Raw genomic sequence first — 21933 nt, 5'->3', positions numbered from 1 at the left:
AGTGGTGGTGGGAGGGGGCTGTGGGGCCCCCCCGCGGGCACCCGCCGAAGGTGCGGCGGGAGGTTGGTGTTCAGGTACGTCCCCAGGGCCGGCCGAGGGAGCGGGAGAGCTGCCTGTCAGCCTCCCTGCTGGGCTGGGCTCTGCCGGCCCCTTCCCGCTGCCGGCTCTCTCAGGGGAGCTGTCCGGTGAGTGAGCAGAGCCGGAGAGCGAGGAACAAACCCCCGCAGGGCCGCAGGTGCTGTCCCCGGCCTCCCCTCCCCTCCCAGGGGTAAGGACGCTTTTCCCGCTCTGCCCGAGCCCTTTCCTCGGGATCAGAGCGGAGCCGCCGCACATCAGCGCTCTCGGCACCTCCTGCGCTCATGGCCTGTTAATGCTGACAGCCGGTTTTACCAGAATTAGCCCAAAGACTGACCTAGAACAGGCAGCAGCTCACGGTGAAGCACAGGGTCGGGGCTGGAGACAAGACCTCCATTCACCCACCCGCCGTTCCCAGGGCTGCAAGGGGAACGTGGAGGGGGGGGGGAGCTAAAACCTGAGGAGAAATGTAAAATTTAAGGATAGATCTGTGCCAGAGCTGCTTTCTTCTTGTTCATCAGTTTCTAATGAGTAGATAGAGAGGTGCAAATACACAACAGCACGTTCTCTGCCAGCACAGTGTCCCGCTTGCATCTGCACTGGCATGCAGGTGAATTTTACAGCTGCGTTGTGTTTTGACCCGTGTCTGGAAAAAATACCAGAAGACAACGAACGACGTTGCAGCCCAGGTGCTCAGCTGAAGTGTGTGGCTACAGTCCCATTCAAGTTCTGTGAAGATCAGGTTGCCTTTGGCTTTGAACAAATAAGTAACTTTGTCCGGCACAGAAAGGCCAGTAGAAAATTAATATTAATGCTAACATAGAGACATGGTTTTATAGGCTGTCAGAGTCTTCCTGATGGCATCCTTAAAAGTTCTTCAGTAGTTTAGTTATACCTATTTGGGAATGGTTAGTGAAACGTTAGAATTAAGAGATTTTGGTAGCAAAAAAAATGCCTCTTAATGCAGTATTGTTAATCTTCAAAATCTTTCCAGCTGTGTTTTAAAGCACTAATTATTTGAAAACATCAATATAAGTAAATATTAAGGTGAGTGACATGATTTTTATTTTTTTTTTAACTGTTTACATTCTGGCAACCTTGTATAATGGAGGTGGCTGTTGTGTGAGGGATTGGAGTTGCTTTTTACCCAATTGTATTATTTCTTTGCATATGGTCTACCATACCTACTATATGAAATGTTTTTTAAGTCTTCCTGTCTCTTGCATAAATTTTGTCTTCATCCTAAGCTATCCTGGCCTGCTTTGTCATCCCAGAGCTCTCACTGTTCTTTTTGGATCAGCATTAATATGAATATAAGCAATGCCTGAAGTATTTTCTTTTCCCTCATGTAATGGATACTAAATTATAAAGTGCCTATTTGGTATTAACGTCAAAAGAGGTTCTCATGTGCATAAGCTAACATAAGTGAGTTCTTCTGAGGGAAGTGGTGTCTGTTGGGCTTGGGCTGATTTGGGAGGGGTTGGAAACTAGTAACTCCATAAACCAGATAGTTATTTTCTTTATGGACTGTTTATTAAGCGTGAACCTGCAAGAGAGATCTGTTTGTGTATATATATGAGATGAAAGAAAATTAGAAAATACTTACCTTTTATTACTTGCCATAAATAGCAGATTGTTGTGTCTTTCTATCACTCAAAATGTGTTTGTAAAAGTGAGAATCCTTAAATGAGTAGAACTAGTTTTGTAACCTGGTCAGAGACAAGAGATTGGGGTCAAATTGCTTTTCAGGACCTGGTAGGATTGCAGAAACCTTTGGGAAGTCAGTTTGGGGAGACTCTCCCATGCAGAGTGCATCCAGTGCAATCCTTGAAGAGTCCCTTGAAATTGCTGCAACTGATACGACACTCCCTAATGCAATTATTGCAGGATCCTTCCTCTTCCAGGGAGGTAAGTCCATATCTGATCCGTTCCAGTAAGAACTTTCTTGTTTCTTGCATAAACAAAAAAATTGACCAGTGACTCTCTCTGGACACTATCTCCTTCTTTCAATATCTCTAAGCTATTTTGATATTCTTACAACTTCCAGAAATCAACCTAAGGGGGAAATGCCTAGAGATTCCTAATTCCACTTTAAAAGGAAGCAGAAGGGGTAGGTTTCCAAGTGTTTTGGAGCAAAACGTAAACTAGAAACACCAGCAACAAGTTTTAAGCTTTAATATGTTCCATTTCTTCTTTTTAGCTATTCTAAATTTCTGTTCTTCCATGAAACTCTCTCTACCAGAGACTGCAGCTGTCTCTTTTTATATAAATGCTATAGTGTTCAGGCTATAGCAAAGAATATGAGCCTTGCAAAGAGTATCATAGCTTCTTTTAAATGGTTGTCTTCACTGCTTTCAAACATGTCCTCATGTGAGAAAGGAGATACTTTGCCTTTAGCAAATATAAATTCAAAACATAAGCAGATCCACAATGAAGGGCCTTTCATTGCAGACCATTATTTATGTAAGCTAGCTACTAAGAAGGAGAGAGAGTGCTGTATCATAGCAGCTGGAAGCTCCTTCCCAGCATTACATCTTATTTCTCATGACACTTCTTTCACTCAAAATCTATTCTGTTGGATAAAGACATAGGGTTTTAAATACATCACTCCTGTTTTTCAGCCCTGTTGGACTTCTTGTGTAGGAAGCCTATAGGCAGAATCAATGAAGAGGAAAAGTCCTGACCCTAATAGCTATACTATTATTTTTATATATTTTTGTTGCTTGGCCCCTCAAACCTCCCTTTGGTGGATATGAATAAGAAGAAGCCAGAATTGAAAAAAAAAGCCACATCTGTGTGTTCAATCTAAATAGACTGACACAATCCCATATTCTATAGCTGCTGCAAGATTAATACACACTTGCAGAACTTTGTTCCCAGCTGGAACTGCCTGTAATTTGCATAATATTTTGACTTCCAGAGAAAGGTCATTCCAAACATGATGGAGGTCTCTTGCACCACAGCAGCCAGCAACAAGAAAGATAACTTCTCTCATTTTGCTTCATCTGGATTGCCTGTGGTCTGGTTTTGCTGTAATTTGTGGTGGTTCTTTTCTTTCATTCTGCCCTTCCTTCTTCTTGGTATTGATAAGTGAAAAAGTATCTATCAGATTTGAGATTCTTCCTCCAGGCCCACTCTAACCCTCAGCAAAGTCAGAGAAGAACTTCCATTATAGTCAATGAAAATTGGGTTAGGTCCATAATTTTATTATTTTCCCAGGTAGGCATTTTCCTGAGGGAACAAGCAATCTCTTGCCAGTGGATTGGCCTACTTTCCTAAGTTGTAGTGCCTTTGGTTTACTATAAAATTATTCCTGTACTATTATCAGCACCCATTAGGGGATGTCAAAGAATAGCATGGTGCAAAAAGGTAGAAAGAATGTGCTGCTTTTGTGTCGTGCAGTGTGAAAGCAGAACCAACAGGTGTCAGTGTCAAACCAGATCCTGGTCTATCAATGGTATAGTGGTCACTGTATGGATGCAGAACATTTTTATTCCTCTTCAGTCTATGTGGAGTTGGAATAAATTGGTTTCGTTGTAAGCAAGTTGGATTTGTTAGCATTGTATGTTCACTTGTCATTGTGAAAATGAGAGCTGCATCTATTCTGGGCTTTATGTTTTCCCTTTTCTTTTTGACGCTACTGACTGGAATGTTTTCACCTGGATTAGCAGGACACGGTGGTGTGTTTAGAGGCTCTTGAGAAGGAAGTTTGCTTGATTTCATTGATGTTACCTAATCAATGTTCCGTATTGACCATCATCTTTAAGTGCAGCACTTGAATTAAGAGCACTCCTGCATATTTGGAAAGAGCTGATTATTTTTCAGTATGTTTAAAGGCATAAGAGCAAGATAATGATACTGTCACCATTCACCATTTTCTTTGCAGGGTTGCATTTCATTCACATACTAAACACAAGATTGCTCTTTTCTGGCAACAAAATACTGTATTTGTCACTGGCACTGTATTGCCTTATCAGGGAGTGCTAGTATAAGCCAGGATTGTTTAGTTTGTTGATGGCTCTTGCCTGACGTTCAAAAGAAAATGCTCACTTTTTAATTTCATCAATATGCCTTTCAAGGAACTGCAGCAGGAGGTAATGGCATCCCCATCCAGTTTTACGAGACACGTCTAAAACAAAACCAACTACTAATCCAATTCCAAATAGATGGGCAGACATCAGTCCTGTAAAGGTCATCATTATAGATAATCTTCAGTGTTACTCCTCCAGGACCTAAGTCTGAGGCTGCTTTATCTTGATATTCCTAAAGGCAGCGTCTTCAAGTAAGTGTTTATGCTGTTTAAACACTCTGATAGTTTGCACTGCAGCTACTATTTTGTGTCTGCTGTGTGGATGAGATGGTGAGATACTTCAGATCATTCTTTGCCATTTAGACACTTCCTCTGCTGAGATTAATAGATTAAATAAACCTCTAGATTCTCTATTTCACAGCATTTTATCATGAACCTAATATTTTCTTGTAATAGTCCCTTGACCATCTTGTGCAATTTTAGGTATAATAGTTTTCTTTTACAAACAAATACAACTTAGGCTACATTTTTTAAGGTTTTTTTTTTACTTACTTTGTTTGCTGGCTTCCTTGATGGCACACAGGAAGAGGCAGTTGCATGTTTTGCTGTTGTTTTGTACATCACCTGTAGGCTGACACTGTATTCAGTGGTAAACAGGTTAAGTTGTTCTACACTAGGTTCTTTTAACTTGGTCTACCTGTAAGCCTAGTATTAGTCACCTTTCTTTAATTTAAAGCAATAATAATGAAGTTAGTACAACAATGCTACATTAATTTTTAAACTGCACAGCATGCTTTAATTATTATCCAACGTATGCAGGCCATTTACTGTTTTTCTCTTGCACTAGTTTAAATTGAAATAATCTCTCTTCTTGGCATTTTTAGACTGAATATTAACTTGGGTCAAAAATAATCAGAATGTTATTTTGAAAAACAATCTGATAATTCAGTATCTTTTCCTTCAGGCTATGAAAGAGTGCCTATAATATGATTCCCGGAGGATCAGCATGCAGTGACCTTGGTAAGTAATTGATGACACCTCACATAAGCACCTACTCTTGGTCTATATGATGTTGTTGCAGGATCGTATTTGCAAAAAATGCCAAAGCTGGCAGGACCCATAGGCATTAATAAATTCCATTGTGTCAACAAGGGTGGAATAAAAACATAGAATGCAAAATAAGTCATCTTAAAGTGAGCAGAAGACCTTGAAAAAGATTATTCACAGTCACCATTTTCCATCTTGAAATTATTTTAAAATCTGTTCTTTTAATTAAAGTTACAATTGCCATGTAAATGTGGGAAACCAAAGGTTTACCCACAAGAACTGAGCTTACAGAGAAAAACAAAACTTAAACTTGTTCAGAGAAACATTATCCAGTCATGCAAGATGTCATGCCTCTATTCCAAGCATTGTTATTTCTTTGTAACACTGAAGGTGTTTTGTTTCCAGTTTTTATGTAACTGAGTAAAACTGACTTATTTGATGGTAGCTTTATTTCATTGATAATATTCACAAGTACCAAAGAGGAATGGAACGAATTTTGAAGAGGTAGCCACCTCTTACTTAAATAATAATCTTCCTCCATTATTTTATTTTATTTTCTGCTTCCCATGCTCTCTTCTCTCTTCCAGTAAGACTCTAACCATAGTCTAATGGAAGTATAAGCAGCTGAGATTTCAATTGTGCATCAAAGAAAAAAAAAAAAGCTAGGAAATTCCTAGATAGCAGAAGTCAATATAATTTTCTAATAAATTTATCCAATTACTTTCAATTATTTGATGATGATTCCTATTCAAAAGCATCTTAACAGCCAGACACTTCTAACAGATTTGCATAACTTCATGTGTTCTCCCATATATTGGCAGAAATTATATACAATGTTCCATTAAGTTTGTATAACCACGATTAAGTGAACTATAGAAATCACAAAACATTATTTTTATTGTATACAGAATGGGTCACTTTTCCTGTTGCCAAGCCAGTGGCCATTGCTTCTGATGTTCCTGTCTCCTAAGGCCTTTTCCCACTGTGTTCAGACCTATGTTTGGTCAAAAAGGATGTGTGCAAAGATAGATAAACTTTTGTTTCCTAGTCAGGCTAAACTCGTTTAGAAATATAACTTTATGCATTAAAAAAAAAAAAAAAAGTCACAATCCCTAACTTGAAGGTCAGAACTTAAGGAGAAGAGGGACTAGTTGCATTCGCTTGTGGGATTTGCCGCATCAGAAAGAGATGTAGTAGGTTTCATGGGGAATAGCACCCAACTCACGTATCTCATCTCTTCTGGTATTTTAAATGTTAATTTGTGATTGGGTTTAATATCTTATTCCTTGACAATTAATGTCATCAGTGAAAGAGTAAATTCTTTTTTTTTCAATTGTGCGTAAGTATTTGAGGGGACAACTTTTCTACTCTCTGTAGCAACTAAATTTTTATCGCCTCTACTCTGCTGATAAGTAGGTACTCCACAGCTCACCTTTGCTTGATAAACTGTATGATATGACAACGTTTGTGTGTTGCTTTGAATAGCTAATCCACGTTGTTTTGTGAGTTGGAAAATATTTTTCTTATGCCAAATTAATTGTAACTAGTGTTTCGCACATTTCCACTCGTGTTTATCTAGGATGATTATAAAAAGTGTTTGAAGAAAGAATGGTAGCCACAGCCAAAATTAATATTTTGCAAAATATGTTCTTCATAACCAGAAAACTCTACTTGTTCAGTGTCAGTTTGGGGGATTTTTTAAACGTCTGCTCAAGCAGATGTTTGATGCTTTAAATCATTTAACTCTTCTAGGTTTTGATGGGCATCAAATTCCTGAGTATCTAGTAGAATCTGTTGCCTCCTTTTAATGTGTTTTGTTTCGGCTTTTTGTTCTGGAGGACATAGAATTAGTTTGCTGAGTCTTGGCATGTACTATGATTTTGAATACTTAATTTTAATGGGAGATGTTGTTGGTAAAATCATTCAGTTCTTCAGATAATGATCTCCATAGGGTCCTTCAGGTCCACACCTGTAAGATTCAACTAATATAACGTCACAGGGCATGTGAATTTTTACCTGGTAAATGATAAATTAAGTAATATCAAAACAGGTTGGTATCAAATGTACAGAGGTTTAGAGACAGTGCTGATTCAGACCTATGAGCACGTTAATTCACCAATAAAGGGCAGGTGATATGTTTTTTTAAGGATAAAATTCTGATAACTTACTCCTCTTGAATTTTTCCTTTCCTGTTGAATTTAGAAGGGCTATTAAAGGAGTGTATGACTTATCTGATACAGATAATCTTTCTAGGTCTCTTGTTCCTTTCTAATCTTTTTATGATGAGCCTATTTCCTTTACCTTCAAGAACTTTGATTTTTAGGCTCTTTTTTCACTGTTTCCTTTTTTATCTATGAGTGACCTCATAAGTACAAAGTGACCTCATAAGCATAAAGATGAAGATCTTTAATTCTGAAACTCTCTGGAATTACAGATTGTTCCAGCTGATGTACCAGTAAATTTCTTTGAATTCTCTCCCTTATCAGTTTGAAGTGTATGTAATTCTTTTGACCAAAAAATTCAATCTCTAAATGAAATTAAAGCAGGAAATGAAATAAAAAGGCTTTCAAGGTCTGCCTCAGATCCTACAATTATTATAAATTCAAGTTCACTGAGATTGTTTTGCATATCTTAACTTTGAGAGTAGAATATCTTTGGAAGGCATTTAAGTTTTGTGAAGGTCTTTTCTCATGGAGGTTTTGAAAATCAGGTTATAGTTCTTTAGTTTGAAATTTAATTCAGTATTAAAACTGTCGAGTGTTTATAACATTCATATTGCATGAGTCATCTGAATGGACTTGTTGCATCTATATTTGTTGATTTTTCCACTAGATGGCATTATGCATTAACTGCAAGTTAATTTATGATCTAACTGTAATTGCACATGCTAAAAATTATTTTTTAAAAACCTATTTGTTGTGTTTGCTCTTATTCTATGCAAACTGTGGCTTAAAAATCACTTGACCTACTTCTACCTAGCAGTAACCCAATCCATCCTTAATGCATCAAATATGGATTTACTCAGAGCAATAAAGGAAGTCAGCCATGGCAACAATATCTGATCCTGTGTGCAGTGTGCCTTTTAGAATAAAACTCTTCCAGCCTTTTCTGCACTTAACGCTTAAAAAGTGACTTCAGTGCTGCAAATTTCTTCCTTTCTGCCTGTGTGACTCCCAACTGAAGTGACAGAAGGTGTCCTAAGTAAAGTTGCATTGCCAAAGATTGCTTTGAAACAAAGAACATTTTTTTATTTAGTAGCTAATTGGAGATAGATCATCAGAATAATTTAGCACTGCAAGTTTAAATATAGATGTGCTGTTGGTTCCTCCACCCAGATGAAATTAACTATTAGCAATCCCTTACAAGCTTATCTGGTGCTCAAGAGCAAGGTTTCTAGAAACTGCTCACAGGAACATCGCTGTAGGATGGAGACTGTAGCACAAGTTAATGCTGATGTGTGGGACCATTTTCTTATTCCAGCCAATTCTGGCTCACACTCTGCTCTTGTGAGGTGTCTGGTTTACCTGGGGGCTTCACTCTTCTCCATTTTTTGCTCTGAACAGAGGGAGGCACCACCAACTAGGGAGGAGGAGTGCGTATGTTTGGAATTGCAGTAGCATCCTGCAATAGTATCTGTGGTTTTAGTCAGTGACCAACAGCCAGGCTTTGAAGGAAAGGGAAGGCAGGAGCAGATAAATACTTTGCAACTCGCTCAGTAGGGGATCCTGTTTCCTTCCTAGCAGCACAGGTCTTGATAAACTCATTATTCCACTGGATCTAAGTACAGACACACAGACATTGATGTCTGAATGTTATTTTTCCTGGTTTTCAAAGGGCAAAATACACTTGCAGTGTGCATGGCTTTTATGTTATGATGGGGGTTAAAAAAAAAAAAAAGAAAAAAAAAAAGAAAAAGCCAAAAAACAAAACCAAACAGCAAACCAATAACAGAATTAAGTATGAAGTCTCCATAGAAACTCAGCAGAGGGTTCATCTTGCTGTGGTAACCCTCCTTTGCTACCTTCTGGCCAGCTCCCTAGCAAGCAGCTGAGTGTCTGAAAGAGGCAGTATTGACAAAGTATAGTAATACAGGTGAGAATGAAACAAATTCTGAGATGTAAAGTGAGATACAGAGAACCACATAAAACAGACTAATTTAAGAAGTCATTTAACTCTGTTTCAGTTATATAGTTTAAATGGCTCCAAACTGCCTGTGTGGACTAGGATATAGTTCCAGTGAATTTAGAGCAACTCTTTTCTTCACTTAAGATGAAGAGACTGAATGTAGGTTTAGTTGGATAGTAATATTAGACATTAATTATTATTAATTGAATTATTGATTAATGTTTATAAGTATGCATATTTCATTGCTAGTATCTAAAATTTGAGAGCTTCAAAAATAGTACCACATCTTATTAGTAATTTGCAGATTTTCATATGAAAAAGGTTACTGACAAGGACTTCCTTTATTATTTGCTAAGTGGTGAGCAGTTACTTAAGAACAGAGAGTGGGGATTGAGCAAGCATGTTAGAAAAATGGATCACAGAATCACAGGATCTCAGGGAAGGCGAAGGGACCTTGAAAGATCATCTAGTCCAAGCCCCCTGCCAGAGCAGGATCACCTAGATCACATCACACAGGAACGTGTCCAGGAGAGTTTTTAATGTCTCAGCCAAGGAGACTTCACAACCTCTCTGGGCAGCCAAATGGATATTTGGAAGCATGTAGTTTTTTCTGTTCCTAAAAATGCTGTGCTACTAGAGACAGAAGAATTTTGGAAGACCCATCCACCAAACTGAATTGTATGAATGTGTAAAATATAAATCCAGCATACCTAGCAGCAGGTCAACCCAGCTGTACTTTGACATTGCAGCGTCAGCCACGGACCCAGACAGGACAAGTTTGCGTCACTTACCGCAGGCAAAATCCATTTCAATCAATATGAAAGAAGAGCTCTGTGTGTATATTGCAGTCACTGTTTGGTGCTCCACTTTATGCACCACAGATTGCAACCTGTAGCATTCACAGTGAGCTGCACAAGCTTTTAATAACAAATTAGTTATTTATAATGCACTTCTGTTTTTTTGAGGCACCATACCAATATGGGCAATTGGACATAAACCAAAACCAGCACTCTAAACTGGTCTTGCATTTAATTACTAACTCTGGGTGAAGTTTGCCTGTAATTCCTCATTTGAATTGGTCTGTCTTTGCAGTGACTCAAAGCTACTTTTGGAATCATCACTTGATCTCTTCTGAAACACCTGGATTTCCTGGTGACTTACGTGGGCTTTCTGTTGGGTTAAAAATTATTAATTAGAATAGATTACTTCTAAAACGCCTACAATAAGTTAGTATGAAATATTAGGTTGAGATGAGTGGCAATGTCCTGATGGCGTAAAAACATCTCATTGTAAAAGTGGCTCTGTTTATGACCTTCACAACAAAACATCTGTGTTCACTTCTGACGGTATCTGCCATACAGTCCTGGCTGTAGCTGTGACCAAGAAAGTACAAATTCCTTATTCTTTTCCACAAATAAAGAAAAAAAAAATCAAGCAAGCTAGTAAAGCACACTTAAACACAGCCAGGAAGTCATGGATCTGATTTTTTAGTAATTATGAAGGTGGTTCATCGTGAGAAGATGCTGTTGAATTCCAAATATTGGAATTTAAAGATGAGAGAGACAGCATCTGCCTTATCCTGAGAGGAAAACTAAGTGTAATCATTGAGAAGATAATTCAGGTTGCAATGTTAGTTCTAGATACATCAGCAGTTGCATTAGAATAAGGGTTTTGCTAGGATTTTGTAAGGCACAAATTGTAAATCTAAGTGGACCTTACAGGCTTCTCAGTAAAAGAAAGTTTGGGGTTTTTTTGAATTGATAACATGATCGTTTAACCATGACCATAGTATAAATTCACTGAATCATTCTGGCAAACAGACACATTAAGACTCTGACTTTATACTTGCTAGAGCACGTGGAACCAAAATGACTCCGCAGTGGAGTCCTTGAGGTAGTTGTCTGGACTCAATCCACATTGTTTTCAGTATAAATCTTGGAGCCATTCTTTCTGTCTTTGTGTGCATAGCTTAGCAGGGCTACCAATTTCAGTGGTCCTACTGTGTTTTAAAGTTAAGCGTGAATTTAAGTATTTCTTAGCAAAGATAAATCAAAACATGGTTCCATTTGGGATGGAACCCTCCCTAGGAAAGGCAAACAGAAACAAAAAAATTTTCTTGAAAGCCGTGGTAAAATGTTAATGAGTAGCCTTCTGAAGGAGAAAAGCCAATACAACAGACAATATTCTTTCATGTTCTACTTGTGGAACTCACTGGCCAGAGTAAAATGAGAGCTGGTGTAACCCCACCAAATTCATTGAGTTTTCTAGTCAGTGATGGATTTAGCTTTAGGGTAATAGCTATTTGTAAGACTAACCAGGTTCTGAAAAACTTCGCTTTTAGTAGAAGCATTCTTTCTAGAGGTGTTCCATTTTATTAATACATAGCCTTATGTTGCTTGGCATGGTTGGTTTACTAAAGTAATGCAAGTCCTACTCATGCTAGGACTTGAAATAAGTGGGCACATCAACCATGTATGCTGTTGTGACTATGCTTATTTGCCTATTGTGTAAATGTTTTACTGCATATTGCTAAATTACTTGTTAGTCAAGAGCAGATTGAAATGCATAATCCCATTCTGTGCATGCATATATCAAAATCCAAGCATTTGTCACCTTAGCTGAAGAGTAAAGAAATGATCAGATATTTTGGAAAGAATGTACCAGGTTTGCTGTCAAGTTAACATTTATTAGTCAGAATTTTGCAGTTTGGATATCACTTTTTAATAAAATTTCAATTGAACTTTTTTTACCTAGTAATACTTTTTGTGTGTTGAACAATTACTATGTAAGTTGTCTTAACTTAGCAGGATGTTCTGTACACCTTTACTGAGCCTGTTGGTTGCTGGTACAGTTTCTGTGGTAGAAATGGGATGAGTGAAATCTTCAGTATTTGGATCTTTCACAATTCCTGTGGTAATCTGAACTGGTTTCATGCAGTATATAATTTTAATAACTTGTGGATTTCAAGATAAATAGTTTTGAGGCATAAATCCTATTTTGAAATTAACACTGCTGAAAGACAGAGAAATTTATCTGAATTCAGCAAGTGAAAGCAGGCTCTGGAAATCCTCTGTGGAGGCATTTCTCTGCCAGCCTTCTTCCTCCAGATGAATGAATAAATGCAGATGCAGTACTAAACCCTAAACATTTACATCATAAACATCTGCATAGATGGAAAGGTCTTTGCTTTGGCTCTCACTGCTGTAATCTGCAGATAGAATATTCCCACCTCTCAGAAACTCAATAAACACATCAGTCTCAAGGCATGGCTAACCAATTGCACAGCACTTACTGGGGGCCAGGATTTCATCTCTTTGCTGAGAGGGATTTACAGTACTCAGCAATGCTGGAACATAAAACTTCATGCTCAAGCAGACCTTGAGTACCCAGGAAGATGCCACTTCCATGAGCCCAGTCCTAGCAGTGCAGGGGAGGCATAAACACTTCTGCAGAGTTCTAGAGGTAGGTGTGGGAATATGTTGAAACAGCTGAACAAATTCAGATACCAGGTTTTTCATTTGTTTCTTGGCTTCCTTTCCAAAGCACTAAAAGCTCTGAGAAAACCATTCTTACCCCCACAATTAAGATACCTCCAAGTAGTGGCACAGAGGCCTCTGCATGGAGAGAAAGTTGGGCAACTAAGTATCTAACACATGGGGAACAAGTTTTTAAGACAATGCTTGGCGTTATTTATTTTAGACAACAACCTTCTAAATAATTGGAACGATCTCAGATGGTACCATGAAAATTAAGACTTTTTAATATCAGCATCTCTAAGCTTCATTACATCTGTTCTTTCTGGCCCACATTGATGTTACTGGTGTCTGAGTGCTCCTGCTGCACAAGAGTGGCACTTGGCATGACATGCTTAAATAGAGTCTTTTTTATTTATCTGTGTGGAAAAAAATATTCTATTTTATTTGCACTCACATTTTGGAAAATATCTTTTGTCATTTTTGATAGAACATTTCTGTGCAGGATAAGTGTATGGTAATTGCAAATTGAATAGTTGCAATTGTAGTGTGTTAAGAAAATAATTATATTTTTTGCAAGATAGCCATATATTTTTTTTTTTATTTAGAAAACTAGCTGAGTTTCAACAATGTCATATTTTCTAGAAACCTGCAAATTAATGAGGATTTATTATGGCAGAGAACAGTATGCAGCAGACAACAGTGATGGTCAGGAATTTGGCATGGGATGTGTTGTTTGCTTTCACCACTGTGTGATTTATCAGAACTCTTGCTAGGCTAGTAGTCACAAAGCAGTGCAGTGTGATGCCAAAGGCATCAGCAGTCTTGGCCACCTTTACACTATCAATTTTAGTGACACAGCTGCAGTGGCTGTGGCAGGTCTAATAGAGAGACCACCTGGTGAGCATCATCCTGAGCTTGTACAACCATGAAGCTTCCAGAGGCAAATGTAATAGCTTAGATCTTCAAAGCTTCAGAGGTGCATCAGTGCAGCATCACATCTGAGCTAAAAAGCCCAATTTCTCTGCAAGGCTAAACTGCCTCAGATACAGACCAGCATCAGCTCTGGTGTTTGTCTAACCAGAGGCTCTGCTTGTTTCTGCGAAGGCTTTTGAATAAGAAACCAAAACATCTACTTGTCTTCAGATGTTGAAAAGAAAGTATTTAATGATTAATACACTTACATTACTGCCATCTTGAGCTGATTTAGTTGGCTCTAGATTGGAGATCTCTGTACCTTTTTATTGTGCTCTGCAGGTATATTTAAGTGAAACACAGACCCCACAATCCAGCTAGCTGTGCAAGCCATCAGTAGTTTAGACAGTCACATTGGAGTGCTTGGTACATGGCATTTAAGAACAGTGAATCATAATGCCATGCACTCTCTGGGATACATCTTTGTTAAGGACTTCACTGGTGTAATTGTAGCTGGACATGTGGCTATGCAAGGTATACTAATGTCTTCCTATTAAAAAAAAGCCATTTATGTACAGAAAGTGCTACATGGGAACTGCATAACATTATTCTTCATAAGGGAAACCATAACCATTTTTATTTTTCACTGTAGAAGGGAAACCATACCACTTCCACTGAAGTCTGTGTTCTCTGGAGTCCCAGAAGAGGATTAAGTTCTGTGATTAGGCTAATTTAATAGGAGAGGTTTAATTATTTGATACCACACAAAAAATAGTATTACTGACTTTTGCTTCCTTTCCAAATGTCACATTTCCAAGCAGGTCTGTAATGGCAGTCTCCAAGGACCAGTGCAGTCCCCAGCACAGCCAAAGGACAACCTGTTGCTTAGCAACCAATACGAGTGTGCTGCTCAACATTTATTTCATTTGGAAAGGGACGTATTCTTTAAGTACTTCATCTTAGCTACTGAGCACAAAGAGTTTTCTGGTTGTTTTTTTCCAGAGCTTTGCACATGTGTGAAATATCCCATTTTCAGAAACAAATGTGTAATATAAAGAGCAGCTGCCAGAGAAGAGTGTGCAAAACTGAAGGTTTGCAAAACTGGCATATGTGTTTTAGCCCTTTCTAACATCAGTTTCTTTGTTGTTGTGTTCATCTCACTTGAAAACAGGCTGCCATGATAGCATATATGTGGCAGAGCTGTCTGCAGAGGTTGCCCAAGTTTGTTGATGCAACCTCTTTTGAAGAGTGCTGTGCCATAGTTTTCCATTAGGTACAAATAAGTACTTTCTCCCTGCTAAACAAAGGCCAGAACTGGATCCCCACTTTCCAGCCAGAAGACTTAAAAACTCAGATTATGTAGTTGTTTCAGAAAAACAGTGAAATAGCTTTGGAAATGAGCATTTGATGCTCTAACATCTAACATCACTTCCACTTTAGTGCTTGTCCTTATAGTAAAATAAAACCCTATAGTTCTGCTGGACTCATGCTTGTATATCTGATATCAGCCCTGGCCTGAATAGGCTTTAGCTAAATTGTCCTGAAGGATTTGTTCATCATCAGTCTAAACCCACACAAATAGAAATCACATAGTGCACCTAGAAAATACTAGAAATTGGTCAAAATCAAGGATGCTCTTTGGTTCTAATGGCTATAATAAATGTGTGTTTTATTGCACATAATCCTAAAGGCACATACACCATGCATAAACGTACCGAGAGAAGTGGGGCATGTAATATTAATGTATATTCCATCTGAATGTATGGAGGAAGGTACTTTTTTTGCTGGGAAGAAGTCTGTATGCATTTTAGTCCTCCTCTTTAGCAGATGTAGCAAGTACATTCATTTACTGATCTTTTTTTTTTTCTGCCCAGCATTGTGGTCTCATCCATATGCTCTAGGATGCAAGCTATTTGCGGGTAGCTCATGAATGAGCACAGTTCAGGTCTTACATGAGCCCATACATGGTAAAATAAAATTTTCTGTTACCCTAGTCCTTATGCATGTGAGAATTTCCATCTGGTCTGCTTGACAGATAGCACAGTGAATTTAAGCTCAGCTCTGTCTGTGAAGGGTCACCTGACAGAGCTACAGGTTTTCCTGGCTACTGTTGGCAATTCCTGCACCTCTGTGTCACACTCTAGAAATTTACAACCAGGTGGAGGCAGATAGCATGAGCCATGTTAAAAACCACTGTGTTGCACTAGGACACAAACACAGAGCGGAGACTGAGAGGCAAAAGTCACTCACTGTTACCAGGCAGATCATCCAAAACATCAGTGAAAGTGGTTTTCAGACACATGCACTCAGAGTAGGGAGGGGGCCTGGGAAGCTGGAGATGCTTTTGCTGGTAACCACTGACAGTCTGTCTGCTGCTGATCCAATACTGATCATAGTGGATATAGACAGAGGTCTTACTGTCCCTTCGATCAAGTGGAATGGATACAAATTTTGCCTTTGACTGGTACATTTTCCAGACGATGTACATTGTTAAATGAAATGCAGTGTGGGAGTGCTGCACTGTTTGCAAGCTAAGCTGTGTCTTGGGAGCAGCAACTAACAACTCTATCCTTTTTTAGACCTGAGAAAAGTAAAGCACAGTGCTGAAGAAATGCTGCTGATCTCTGCATAGTAGCCTGCAGCTATGGTGATTTAAGAACTGAGGTGTCTTAGATTATCCTGATGTCTTTGTGCCCCTCTCCTTCACTGGTACCTCTACTGTCTATGTTTAAATAGGGAGTTGTCTTCCAGACATGTTTTTATTGAAGGACTCACCTTCACCTTTTCACCATGTCTGTGGATTCATAGGATTAATTACACAGAATTCTCACAGCTGAATCGATTCTTTCTTATGTCTGCTATTGTATCTGCAGGAACATAGCTTACCAACAGGATAACACTATAGTGCTAGATCATATAACATAACTGTCACATTTGGGAGCAAGAGAGCAAATATGCTGCTTAACCTGGCAGCCTGGCCACAAAGAGATTGGTTTTGATTTTCAGATGGAAATAATTTCTATTTTCAATCCCACAGATTTGATCTGTTGAATTGAACTGTTGGCTGTCCTGCTTCATTTAGAGAATATTCTCCCAAAGCTGCTGCTTCTTATTTCTTTTGAACAGTCAATCCTCAATGATATCATGTTGCAGAGAAGCACACCATCAAGCAAAAAAACAACCGTGTCACAGGGACCTGACTTGAAGAATAACTCTAAGGTTAATGGAGCAAATCAAGCAGTCTTGCTTAATGAGTGAACAAGCAGGGAAATACAACACAGGCCTTTTTTTTTTTAGTAGGTCCAAACTAAATAGTGAAGTCAGAAAAAGGATGAAACAAAATGGGCCACTTCTTTTCCAAGTTGCTTGATTTCAGGTTGCAAAATTCACAGCAACATTTAGTTTTGAAAAAAAAAAATAGCATTTTTCATTAGAAACCATCAAGAAATGGTTAACCAGCTTTTGCAACAAGACACCTTGTGAGTAGCATACATTGAAATAAAACTATAGAGGAGATAAATTACAGAGAAAAATACAGCACAAATGAGAGGCAAGGGTTTTTTGAGTAAAGAAGTGTAATACTGAATTGAGTGAAGGGCAAAACATGAGATCTAGTTTCACAGAAAATCTGCACTGGCTCCAGTTAAGCTTAATTTAGGATTTAACTGAGAAACTGTTTGCCATATTAGCTAGTGGACTCCACTGACATTGATTACTAAGGTAATCTGAGCCTGAGCCATTCTCCTGCTGGATCTTGAGCTAGCTTGAGAGGCTCTAAGCACCAGTTTGCAGTAGCATGTGTAATGTCCGACCTGAAACAGTAATCAAAACTGGGAAATCAACATGCATAGATTTGGCTACAATTCGGTATTTCTGTGCTTTTTAAAATGCAACTTTAAAGAAAATGCAAGGGAAGGAAAACAGAATAGATGAGGAGGAATGACCAAGGGTGTATGTTCTCTACAATTTTAGAACATAAGAGGGAGAAAGGAAAAAATTCAAGCCAGCATGTTTCATAAATTTATTCTAAGTCAGTTTTATTGAATTATTTTCAACTGCAAAGAAGCTGGCATCTTAGATTCTGCATAAAATAAATTCCTTCATTGTGCCAATATAAACATACTTTTTCCCTTTGCCCTCAGTCAGTTGTAGTTTATGCATTAACAGGGACTCTATGCTTTGTTCTTTCAGAGAGCCACTCCTCTGGGGTTTCTGCTCCCTGGTTGGCCACTGTACTAAGCTCTCCTGATGAGACAGCAGGTGGATCTGAACAGCAGCCAAAGTTAGTACCCTGCTGAACCAGGGACAGGAAGGATAGTAGCGATTGCACAGAAAGCATTTTCATTGAAAGAGTATTTCTCCTTTGATACTTCGAAAATGAAAATTGATATTCATAGCCACATTCTACCTAAGGAATGGCCTGACCTAAAAAAGGTAATAAGAGTTTAGATATTCAGTGACTTATGTTATCAGCAACCATTTCTATCAGTGTAATTTTTGAAAGAACAATGAATGAAGAGTTCTGTTGCAAATGCCTCCAGGTTTTGGCTAATTTGATTTTTTTCCAGATATTTGCATTGCATTACTTTGCAAAGCAAGAGTCAGAAAGGGATGAAAACTGGTCTATGTTCCCCACTCTTTATTTAATTTAGTCTGAAGCAATTCTGTTTTCTCTTGTTTTCTTGTGAGACCTAAAATTGTCAAAAGGATGAGGCATAAATTCCACTTTCTTGATAGAGCCAGAGCTGTCAGGTTCCCAAATCGTATTGACTTTTGTTTTTAATAAGATAAATAAACAAATATTATACAAGATTAATGTTACCTAAAACAAAAGTCATTCACATCTTCTAGGGACAGGCATGAAAGTCATTACCTTCAAGTGGGCTGACTCGGTATGGTTAACTGATGATGATGATCATTTTACTGATATCTCTTATTTTTTCAGTTACTGAAAGTAGCGTATTGTATTAAAAATACAAAACCTCAGTTGTCATAACACTGAAGCTGTAAGTCAACCTGACTGAACTTTGAATCTTTGCCTGGTATTATTATTATTATTAATAAATCACTTAAGTGTATTCTTGTCAGTAATAATTTTCATGATCTTGTGAAAAGTATTTGAGAATGGAAAGTGTCATTTAAATTTTCATATAATAAGTCTAATCCATTTCTTAGTTCAGATTGTCAAAAGCCATGTAGTCATCTCATTCTGACTTAGGTTTTAGAGTTATTGCCTAAATAGTAAAAATCAGTTTGGTAGAGAGATGTCTGATCTCTTTTTGACTCATAAGGGATCACATCTCCAATGTTAAAATGGGTACTGAAAAAAATCACGTGATACTGAGTTTATATATAGCTTATACACACATATGTGTACAATTATTTGCAATTAACATTTAATTTGCAATTAAAAATTTTCTTCAGATTTCCAGGATAGCTATTTTTTATAACTGTCACTCATGTTTCCATTGATGATAAAAAATCAGAGTAGAAAAGAGACTTGCATTCTTGCTTGTTATTGTAATTCTGTTTGTTGTAGTTTGAATGAATCCTCCCTGTGTCTGCACTTGTTTTCATTGTGCTTGTCTTTAACAAAAAAAGGATACCATTATTTCAGCTATGTTCTTAGACATCTGAAACACTAACTGAAACTTTGTCTTACACTGTACATTTCTGTCACTTACTTTTGAGGTTGATGATGGCAGATTCTCAGGTAGATGTTTTGTATGTATTAGCACTGTTTTTCTCCGCTATTAAACATGACAGTTGAGATTCAGCTCAGTATTAGCCAGTGAGCAGCTGGAAAAAGTAAACAGCATATTAGAAAAAAGTAATGAGAAAATCTGGTATTAAGAACGTACATAGGATTATTTCTTCATTAGTAATTAAAAATAACATGATTATGCAGAAGACCTCCTGAAAAGGAATGTTTGTTTCCTCACCTAGGAAAACCTTTTTAAACATCTATTTGAACTTCCTGTTTGTAATTGGAAGCTCCTCAGTGAAAAACACATCTACCCTAGATAATGTAGTTGAGACAGCAAATATTTTTTAGAACAATTGTGTCTGTTTTGAATGCATAAGAGTTTAAATATCCAGACTACACAGACAGGTTACTCTGGCTTGTTTCAGATTTTGTTGTCTTGTTTGTGCAATATCCCTATAAAAACACCTATAGAATTCTTTCATTCTGATTTTACATTATTCAGAAGATTTTTTGCCTGTATATACTTTAAAAGAGCTATAAAACTTTATGAGATAAAATCACCCCAGGACTCCTTTGATGTTCACAGGTGTACCTCAAGTCTCAGTTCACTACTGTTGGAGCCTGTAGGCCAGTGTTGCATTTATGTAAACCCTGATAAATAGGCAAATACCAATTTTTTTAATGCTAATTTCCACCTGTTAGTTTTTGTTTCCTCTATTCTAAAGATTGACTGATTCAATGGCTTATTAATGGGCCCAGAATAGAAAACAACTCTCAGAATTCCCTAGAGTCCTCTAAAAATTCAAGCCACTGATGTAGTTCTCTGCATCTCATGCATGCAAAACCGATGAGGCAATCCTAACATGCACACACAGAGCTGAAGTTTTCTTTCTTTTTTCCAGCCTTATAAATGCTGAACCTTGAAGCTATAACTAGAAAAAATTGTTATTAAGGTGCTTGTTTAAGACCTTAGGAACCCATAATAAGTATAAAAATTAATAGAAATAATTTAAAAAAGGACTGTAAATATGTACAAGTAGTAACTAAGAGGAAGAAAGAAGTAAATAGATTCAAAAACAGACTGCACCTTTAAGGTGCTCATTTTCTGCCCAGCTTACAATTGCTATTAGGATGGAACTGGTGAAAACTTAAAGATATCATTAGGTATAATTCACAAAATGTTCCTTAAATTTAAGTATTATATATGAACTTTTACGTTTATTAATTTAAGTAAACGACATATAGCGACACAGCTGCACAAAGATAAATAAAACATGCATAGGCTCAGACATTAGCATCTCTGGTTGGCTGAAGTCAGGAGGCTTGGCTCTGCACACCTACTTTGGAAAGCTCACCGTGGCATTAAGTAATGATTTGTTATCACAGAAAATTCAGGACTGTATTTAAATTGTTTACACTTCAGTGAAAGAAATGCTTGTTTTTACTCAGCTTCCTTTGAAATGTTTCTTTACAGGCAAATGGGAATTCTGATCGTTGTTTTCAGTCTTGTATTATATTTCAAGATTTCATTTATTTCTAATCTGATAAATTATGGAAATATAAGGAAATCAGTATCTTTTGTAGGCTTTGGGTTTTTTGCGTAAACAATTTTGAATCTCTGTGCAAGAATCAATGAGCATCTAAGCTTCTCTCTTTTAGATTCTCATGGCTGTTTAAATATTAATAGACAAGAGACTGACCTTCAGTCCTGCTGCTGAATCATGGCAGCTAAAAAGTGGGATCGATACGTTGTTGTGCTAATGATTAACTGATCACAGATTGGAAAATTGGCAGCTCAATTTTTATTGTGCCAAATGCTTGATTTAATTTTTTCCTGTGTTAAAATAATTTCAGTCAGAACAGAACCTCAGTATAGTAAGCAACTTTAAGCACTTTTAAGTCAATTGTAGGACTTGCTTTAAAGATGTACTGAACTGGGAGCTAGAAGTTCAGACCTACAAAGACTGTTTACTCCAGTCCCATTAAACTTCAGCACTTCTGCTGAAGTCAGTGGGGCTACTCATAGGCTCAAAGCTGAGCATAAGTGTTTCTCTATAATAAGGTACTGCTGGTTTGTAAGAACTGAGAGTTTTATTATTATTACTGCAGAGTGCTAACTAGCACTGGCATTTTCTTCTTTCTTCCTTTCACAGAGATACGGATATGGCGAATGGGTACAGCTGGATCATCACTGCAAGGTTTGGGCTGTTTGGTGCTTTACACTGATCTTGTGTTGTCATCAGGAATACAAACTGTAAATCTATTAAAAAGTAAAGTGGCAATAAGGTTGGCTGTGTCTTTGATACAGATTTCTCTAGAGGTCTATCTTCTGTGGAGTAATATCACTGCAAGTCCTAAAATGCCTCAGTAGAACTTGAGGGGTGAAACTCTACATTCTCTTCTGAACCTCTCTCTATTTTTTATCACCATCTCATTTTAACACTTGGAATGGGCAGCTCTAGGGAATTCCTTTCAATAAGATAAGTCAACCAAAAGCAGATTACCTACAGACTTTTTTGTTGTTGTTAAATGCAGTTATCTGTATGAGAAGCAAAACCAAA

The 21933-nt window shown here is 37.7% G+C and overlaps 2 protein-coding genes across 2 annotated transcripts in view; one reads left to right on the top strand and one right to left on the bottom strand.

The window, feature by feature from the left end:
* Window positions 1–361, bottom strand: part of TMEM163 (transmembrane protein 163) — a 91274-nt gene extending 90913 nt beyond the window's left edge. The window contains exon 1 of the mRNA XM_010000396.1: window positions 220–361. Within this exon, the coding sequence (XP_009998698.1) occupies window positions 220–361 (142 nt within the window). The remainder of the gene's footprint in view (window positions 1–219) is intronic.
* A 17681-nt stretch (window positions 362–18042) lies between these two features.
* The window catches only part of ACMSD (aminocarboxymuconate semialdehyde decarboxylase), a 20931-nt gene continuing 17040 nt past the window's right edge, over window positions 18043–21933 (top strand). The window contains exons 1-2 of the mRNA XM_010000380.1: window positions 18043–18099; window positions 21526–21570. Of these exons, the coding sequence (XP_009998682.1) occupies window positions 18043–18099; window positions 21526–21570 (102 nt within the window). The remainder of the gene's footprint in view (window positions 18100–21525; window positions 21571–21933) is intronic.

This window comes from Chaetura pelagica, unplaced genomic scaffold, assembly GCF_000747805.2.
Source record: "Chaetura pelagica isolate M959 unplaced genomic scaffold, ChaPel_1.0 scaffold386, whole genome shotgun sequence".
Classification (NCBI taxonomy): domain Eukaryota; kingdom Metazoa; phylum Chordata; class Aves; order Apodiformes; family Apodidae; genus Chaetura; species Chaetura pelagica.
This window is presented reverse-complemented; position numbering and strand designations above follow the sequence as displayed.